General features: G+C 37.1%; 1 protein-coding gene across 1 annotated transcript; it reads right to left on the bottom strand.

Annotated features, from left to right (window-relative positions):
• Positions 1 to 3,242: 3,242 nt before the first annotated feature.
• Positions 3,243 to 7,739, bottom strand: LOC103134048 (urokinase-type plasminogen activator). Its single transcript, XM_016668446.1, has 11 exons — positions 7,481 to 7,739; positions 6,781 to 6,876; positions 6,656 to 6,689; positions 6,147 to 6,291; positions 5,983 to 6,065; positions 5,842 to 5,895; positions 5,581 to 5,755; positions 5,322 to 5,467; positions 4,431 to 4,571; positions 4,195 to 4,343; positions 3,243 to 3,989 (listed from the first exon to the last, which is right to left on the bottom strand). Exons 2-11 carry the CDS (start codon positions 6,829 to 6,831, stop codon positions 3,795 to 3,797), a joined length of 1,173 nt encoding a protein of 390 aa, XP_016523932.1. The 5' UTR covers positions 6,832 to 6,876; positions 7,481 to 7,739; the 3' UTR covers positions 3,243 to 3,794.
• Positions 7,740 to 8,065: the final 326 nt, after the last annotated feature.

Below are 8,065 nucleotides of genomic sequence, written 5' to 3'. Positions count from 1 at the left end.
TCGCAGGTATGGGGTCTCAGACGGAGAGGTGTGAGTCATACGCAGTGTGACAAAATGTGACGTTAGACCTGCTCTACCGAGCTGATCTGCTTTGTCTGCGCAACGTTGCACAATGGATACCGTCGTGATAACCTACACTTGTGTTTTCCTTTTTTCTAAACATACGCTCATTATAAACAGATGTAAAACCCACCTTTCTGTTTTAGTAATGTCTTTATCCGTCTGATGTGATATTCTCATCTCAGATATTGTGCTTTCATTAGCTATAAGCAGAAAATCATCATAGCTGACAGAAACATCAGTCTGTGTGTAATTTATCTACGCTATGGCTTTTATTCAGTTAACTGAGTTACTGAAATAAATGAACTTGACAATAGTGTTCTAATTTCTTAAATATCAAAATATTCACTAAAAACAAAGTGCATTTTTTTAAGTCTCTACATTGGCTACCTGCAAATTTTAGAATAGATATTTTAGGTGTTTTTGTTGTTATTTTGACTCTTAGTGGACCTATCCCACACCCCTTCCCAGAAACCATCAGGCCCTTCAGTGAGGGTCTTCTGCTGGTACTTAGAGTGAGAACTAAAACACGCAGAGAAGCATTTTTCCCCTTTTATGGCTCTCAGCTGTGAAACAGCCTTGTTGAAAGCCTAGATGTTTTTGAAAGCAAAGTAAGGATGTCTCTTTTCTGTCTCTCATCTAATCCAAGCTTATAGCTGTTTTATTTCAACTTTGGTTATCAAAAGAAATATAAATATTATTTTTTTATCTACTAATCTAGATGTGTTTACACAGTTCCCCATCCACAAAAAACTGATTAATGTATCACTGTTTTAAAATTTGCAGTCTGTCATTTAGCTTTACATCTTTGTAATCTCTTTAAAGGATCTTTTGTTACATGATTTATTGATTGACTAACTGATTTTAGGTATAGTCAAATTAGAGTAGATAAATGAAGAGAGATTGTGTATTATACACAGTCGTAAGAAAATTAGTAGACCACCTTAAATGTTAAAAACACAGTTATTTGTTTGCACATTAGCACCAAAAATGAATCTGATTTTACTCATTACAAAAAAGACATCAACAAAAATTTGTTCTCAGCTGAAGAAAATTTGGGACACCCTGATCATATATTTGATCCACAATAAAAAATAAATTGTCTTCTGTTTGTTTGCTTTATCAAACTAATCATTAAATTCTCCAAAACCTCAGTGAGTCATGTGAGCGAGTATTAAAAATAATTTGGTTTACACAGACGTGATTACTTTTTGATGTAAGGTCCAGCCTTGCTCTGGATGTTGAATTATCCATCCATTCATCCATGTGGATGCTGCCACTCCACACATCTGAAGCACCTAATTAAAATTATATTGTTAAGAAACTGTTATTTTTTCTTGAAAGGTACTCCTATGCATCTATTTAAAGCAGAGGAGAAAAAAAAATATATAAAATTTATTTTATTATTTATTTTTATTTTTATTTCAAAATACAGCTCCTAGTTGCACAAGGGATTTAAACTTCAGCCTCTTCACCTTTTGTGGTAATTCAAAAAAAAAGAGCAGGTGTCAGGGAAGTTCATATAATAAAAGCATTCAGGAGGTGGATGAGAATATTTTTGGAATCATGAACTTGAAGGTTGAACAAAGGTTTGGATGAAGGCAAAGTGAAGAGGTTAAAAGGAACATATGATTAAACGGAAAATGAAGTGGTGAAGACAGGAGAGGAGGGGTGTAAATCACAGCAGAGCCAGTGTGGCTGTGCCTCCCAGAGGGTGGACAGAGATCTGAAAAGACAAGCAGCAACAAGGATTTAATGACTGCATTACAGCAACTTCATTCATGTTTAAAGTCCATTGAGGGACTCTTGTGGTGGTACGAGGGCAAGTGATTATAATTCCTGAAACAGACTCAAGCAGTCTGTTTCTCTCGGGTAGAAGCTGCTGTTCCTGTCGTGTGCAAAGTAAAATGGAGAGTGGCAGCAAATGAGATAAAAAAAGAAAAAAAAAGAAGGAAAACAAACTACATTTTTGTTTATCAGTGATGGGTAAGATAAGCGTTAATTTCACTGCATACTGAAAGTTGTGTATCAGTTGTTTAGTCAGTACCACAGTTATGAGTAGAATAGAAATCTATTTAGAATGAAATAAGAAAGACAAATATGCGTGATTACAATATTCAGATATTCTTTCCTCCCACATCCGGTGAGAAGATGTTAGCAAACACCTAAAATATGAACTGAAGTCCTGATTCTTGAGCTTCTCCAGGAATCTTGAAGCACTGCAGAAAATAAAAACCATTGTCTTACCTGATTTTAATTCTTCAGAGGTTATCAATTACTTTTCTAAATGGATGTTTATTAGGATCTGTCTGAAACATGCATTAATTTGTTCTCTTCTCCATAACACTATCTGCTTCACCTGAGATCTTAGTGAGATGGAAAACATGTTTGACTTTGACTCATTACAAGAACAGGTAATGACCAGGTAATCTTGGGTTAATTAATAGACAATTAATTAACAATTAGGTAATTAATTAACAATTGTTGAAGACTTTATGACCCTCCAGCTTGTCCCAGAGAAATGGATTTACTTTTATTTTTCTGAAATCACAGTTTTTTATAACGATTTGAAAGACGTTGTTTCTGTCATTTGCGGTTTGAAGCTTTTGCACTTTGAACTCATTCAGTTTCAATATTGTGGCCATTTCATTTTAGCACAACAGCGCCCTCTGGTGTTTGCGCAAGGCGAAGTGCAACCAGTCAGACATCTAAACTACTGAAACAGATTCTCTCGCTCTTTTTCGGATTTGTGTTTTCAAAAGTTTTGATGTTCATGTTAAAACCCAAATTTCAACCATTTACAGTGACGTACAAATATAGACGTATAGAGCCAATGCTTTGTGCATTCTGAGCAAAATCTTTGAGATGATAAAGTAGATATTAAGTACCACAACAAAAATTTGATTAAACCTCTTTAATGTACTGTTTCACAGTTTTAAAAGGTCAATAATAATAATAATAATAATAATAATAATAATAATAATAAGAAGAAGAAGAAGAAGAAGAAAGAAAGAGAGAAAGATTTAGAGACCTGAAATAAAACAGCACATTATGGTTCAAAATGTTTATTTCATATTTTATATAACTCAAACAAAAAAGAAACAAGCAGGACCAGCCTTCAGAATCAGCATTTTTTTAAGTTAAATAAGTAAAATGTTGAAAAAAAAATACATGTTATTTTTATGCATCGTTCTTACATATATAAAAATGCATCACTGTATATTTACAAAAACAAATTCTTTAAAACTCTTTAAAACAATTATGCAAAGATAAATTTAAATACACATCAAAGCTTGTGAGCTGCCATTGAAATACAGGCGATATAAATAATTATTTATTTGTCAATGTTTTCAGCCTTAGCTGGTTTCAGCTCAGTCAGTGGTGGTATATATAACCGTCAGGTCACAACTGTAACCACAGGGTCAAATTATTAGGCCTTCTTAGTTATATTGTGTCAATGTTGGAAAATGTTATAACACAAATTAATGTTGAAAATGCAGTTTGACCTTACAGCAAACATTGTCCTACTTTCCCAGCCAACTAAAACAACCAAGAAGCAATCTTGACTAAGCTCAAGTAAATTTCATCTTTCTGTCACTGTTCCTTTTAGGCTGACACTCTTACTGTGCAGCCAAACCTGCTGCACAATAACGTGTACCATTTTGAAATAGACGCCAGATTTTCCTCTTATAAACATGCATTGGCCAGAAGACTACTCGACATGCGCTGGAGTTTCATTTTTGAGGATACATCAATCCTTTTGTGTATTCAGAAAGCCCGGTTTTGTCTGCGATCCAGTCGTTGTAGTGGGTCACCTTTGTGTAAACACCTGGCTTGTTCTCACTGGCGCAGCCTTCGCCCCAGCTCACCACCCCAAAGAGAAACATGCGTCCCGACGCCTGACACACCAGTGGGCCCCCGGAGTCTCCCTGTGAAAAGAGGGTCGGCGAATCAATAATAATTTATCATTAATAAATAAAAATTTGTCATTTAAGGAATATTTCTATGTTTGGATAAATCAGATATAGAGAAAACTAACATCACTTATTGTTATTTACAGTCTGGAAAGAATTATATATATATATAATTTCTCTAGATGTCCACAGATATTTATACACTTCATCATGTGCTTACTTTGCAGGAGTCGGTGCTCCAATCAGGGCTCGCAGCGCACATCATGTTGTCAGTGAGTAAAGCTTTATAGGACTCTTCAACTTTGCAGTTGGTGGAGGAGAGCAGCCTCACAGTAGCCTGTTTCAGCCGATTAGAGTAAGACCACGAACCTGCAGACGACACAGCATGAGGTGTAAGCGACACTGAAATGGGTGTTTCACTAATGACTCTCAGGATATTCATATTGCCGTACTTACCAGAGTTTTCCTTCCCATATCCTGCAATGCTGCATGTGACTCCAACAGGCAGGTAAGTGTTGAGCGGAGGAAGGCAAACTGTCCGGACAGAAGCTGTCTTCAATGCACCTTGTCCGTTTGTGTTTGAGATCTTCAGTAGAGCTGTAATGTAAATTTAAATTTAAGTTCTGCACATAGAGAGCTTTCTTATTAATGTCACATCTGCAGTGTCTTGGAACATCTTCATGGGTATTTTTTTTACACAATTTATTTTTCACATTTTGCCACCTGAAAATGACAAACATTCAGGTATGTTATTGGGATTGTATGTACTTTACCAAGTGTCAAGTGGAAAAAGAAGGATATTTTTTACAAATAAAAATGAGAAACAAATGGCACAATTCACCCAAATCAAATTCTGCGCAGAAATAACTTAATTAGTGTCTAGAATCTCTTTGTGTGTAGTTTGATCTCGGTACAGTATAAGCACAGCTGTTCCATGAATACTTCACAGGGGAGGACATTAATAAACCCACAGCATCCTGGGAACTAAGCAACACAGCAGACAAGCCAGGGATAACGTTAAAAAACAGGGTTTTTTTTTTAAGAAGGATGTGCAAAAACTGTCATTCTGTGAGCAAAAACCACATGCAGTTGCAATTGCACTAAACGAAAAACTGTCAAGTCAGGCAGGCTGACTACAAATACATGCCACAGTTTTCTGAAAACTGTCTCTAAAAAACACTGAAAGCCACACAGCCCTCCTTCCACCGCAGAATGAAGTGGATATTGTGTTGGTCTGTCACATAAATTCCCATTGAAATACACTGAAATTTTTGTTGCATTATGGCAAAATGTGGAAAGGTTCAAAAGGTATGAACACTATTGTAAGCAAAGCATGTTTATACACACCGATGTCATTATCGTAGTTGGACGGGTTGTATTTCTGGTGGATGATGAGTTTCTCCACAGAGAAAGTTTGCTCCCTGTCACGATCTGAGTTCTTGATGTCAGACTTTCCCAGATACACCTTCAGACGCCGGAGACTGGTCTGGTTTCTAAATAGACGCACATATAAATTGGTTCAAACACTCACGAAACATCTCACGTGAACATTGTTCCCGTGTGATGATTAGCAGAGGAAGTGGAAGTGGGGGTTTCGCTTTCTCACCCATCGAGGAAGCAGTGTGCAGCTGTGAGAACCCAGCCGGGCGCGATGAGAGAACCACCGCAGAGGAAACTCGTTTGAAAGATAGCAGCGATCCACGGTTGTGACTCGATGGGTACGAAAGAGCCTCCCACAATCTTATTCGTCCTCCGCTCAGAAAGCTCGCCACACGTTCTCTCTGGAGGGATGAAAGTGTGTGTGTGAATACCTGATGCATGAACTCGCCTGATGCCACTGAGATATCAGAGGATTTTAGAAACAAACCTGTATCTACAGCTCTGCGAGGTGTTGTTGTCGGTTTTGCAGTTACCTGAGAACCTGCGTTAGGGCAAAAAACGCAAGCACGATTAGAGAAATTTAAATCAAATGCAGGGAAATGTGTCTTAGAGGTGTTACAAATCTTACATCTGGGAATATTGCAGAACTCTATCTTGACCTGCCTTCTTTTTTGAACGTAGCACCACGGCCTCTCTCTGTTGTTGGGATTCCTAGAGTTGAATGGCAAATATATTAAAAGTCTGTCGTTTCTTTCAAACGTGTGGAAGGATTACATGTAAAACATGCAGTACCTGCAGTAATTATGGTTGCCAACTCCATTTGAATCGCCCCAATAGTGTCGAATGTTGCTCCATTTGAGACACCTATTACCATATGATGATTCAGAGACCGTTCCCCTGTAGCTTGTCCCTTTCCCAGACCGACAGTCTAGTGATGCTAAAACCAAAGCACACAAGAAAAAATTTAATGCAATACAAATCAATGAGCATTAGGCTGAATCACATGTCCAGTGGATATCCCTGCTGCTGTACTCCTCCCTCCTGCCATTCATTGGGGCTTATTTCAGGAAATATGCATACATATGGCATCTGCAGCTCCTATCCGTTTGTTGCTCGTCTGTCCTTGAAAAGTCTAATATTTTATTGTCAATATATGAGGTAATTTTCCTTAGCCATAGCACCACTCCACAAAAATAAAATCTGGATCATTCTAGCCTTTGCTAACAGGGTTGAAAATAAGGAGCAGAGAGTGAAATGGTATTCAGACAGAGATGGGAAAAAAATTTTCATTGGTAACTTACCCTGTCTGTTTGTAAAATAGCGTCGAGATAACACCTAAAAGGAGAGAAGATGTGGTACAAGAGATTCAAAACAATGGTTGTGTTTTCCTACAAAGTTAAAGTATTTTTTTTCACTTGCTGCTCACCATGTTGACATTGAGGGCTGCAAGGATGGAGAAGATGACTAACAGGTTCATCACAAAGTCTGGTTTTACTTCTGCTTATTGGGGATATTTTTGTCTGTGAAGAGGAAAAAAATACAGAAATGGACAATTGATCTAAAGTAAACTTCCCGTGGTCCTAATATGGAGATTATTATAAAGCATTTGACGACACAAGCAGTATTTTGAACTAACAACTCTAAAACAGATTCTCAGCATGACCTTTCTTACTTTTTGGTTTCAAACTTTCAAAAAAACAAACAAACAAAAAAAACAAACTCAGACCTCTGAGCCACTATCTCATTCTGCACTGTAAAGAGTTATAAGCAAGTTAAATTTTGTAAGTATTGCAAGTTATCTGTAGCACACACATTTATTTGTTTCAAACTTATTTAGTAAAAATAGTGCAAACGTCTCTCAGAGGATGGTTGCTGCATCTGTTCTGTACTGTAAACGTAGTTTCTATCAGTACAATGAATTCATATCAATTTAGGTTCGTAGATTATGACGCCTGGCACACTTTACTTCAAATTAGTTACGCAGTATGCTCATATCAAATTCTCCTTGATCTACCAGGTATGCGTTGTTGACATGATAAAAACATATGTATTTTTACAAAGTGAAAGATTTAATCTTGGAGTATTTCATGGAAATCTTAAAGCATGCTGGTCGTTTTCTGCTCACCTTTTTGACGTCTCTGTTCGACTTCTTTCTGCTTTTGCTGACGTGAGAGAGCTGTGGCTAAACTAAACACACACTTCTTTTCGTGGTATTGTTGCAGTGCTAATCCTCCCTCTGCTTCTTCCAATTTAAAGATTTTACAAGGAGGAGGGGCTAAGGAGACTTAATGAAAACATTACATACGTCCAGAAGCTGAGCAAATCAGATTATTTGTCATGTCCTGTGACACATACTGAAACACCCCCTTCCTCTCAAAGAGCAGCACTTCAATAAAAACATATCCAAAATAGGCAATGTGGTCTAAGAAAGCATCTGACAGAGTGACATGCAGGATTATTGATGGAAATACGTGACAAGAAGTGACATTTAGGCATTTATAGGCATCTTTCAAAGTGCTCAATTGGAAGAACTCCTCCGGATTCAGATTTATTTCAGAATAAATAATCAGAGTTTAAATTTGAGCTGTTTGGCATCAGGAATAAGATGAATTTTTGGGGTGTCAAATTCAGGATTTCAAAAATAGAAATCTACACCAATTACCAGGCATCAAAGAGATTGTTTGTGTTGCTGTTAGTGGTACTGATGTATT

The sequence above is a fragment of the Poecilia formosa genome, unplaced genomic scaffold, assembly GCF_000485575.1.
Source record: "Poecilia formosa unplaced genomic scaffold, Poecilia_formosa-5.1.2 Scaffold15, whole genome shotgun sequence".
Classification (NCBI taxonomy): Eukaryota; Metazoa; Chordata; class Actinopteri; order Cyprinodontiformes; family Poeciliidae; genus Poecilia; species Poecilia formosa.
Note: the sequence above shows the minus strand (reverse complement) of the source record. Positions and strands in the feature narration are given on the sequence as shown.

Bases quoted from the DNA above. Each gene is read 5' to 3' on its own strand.
- LOC103134048 (XM_016668446.1), bottom strand. From the start codon at position 6,831: ATGAACCTGTTAGTCATCTTCTCCATCCTTGCAGCCCTCAATGTCAAC. The intron at 4,572-5,321 runs GTGTGTATAAAC...TTTACATTACAG, and splicing joins CAACTACGATAATGACATCG to CTCTACTGAAGATCTCAAAC. The intron at 4,344-4,430 runs GTAAGTACGGCA...TGTCGTCTGCAG, and splicing joins ATATGGGAAGGAAAACTCTG to GTTCGTGGTCTTACTCTAAT.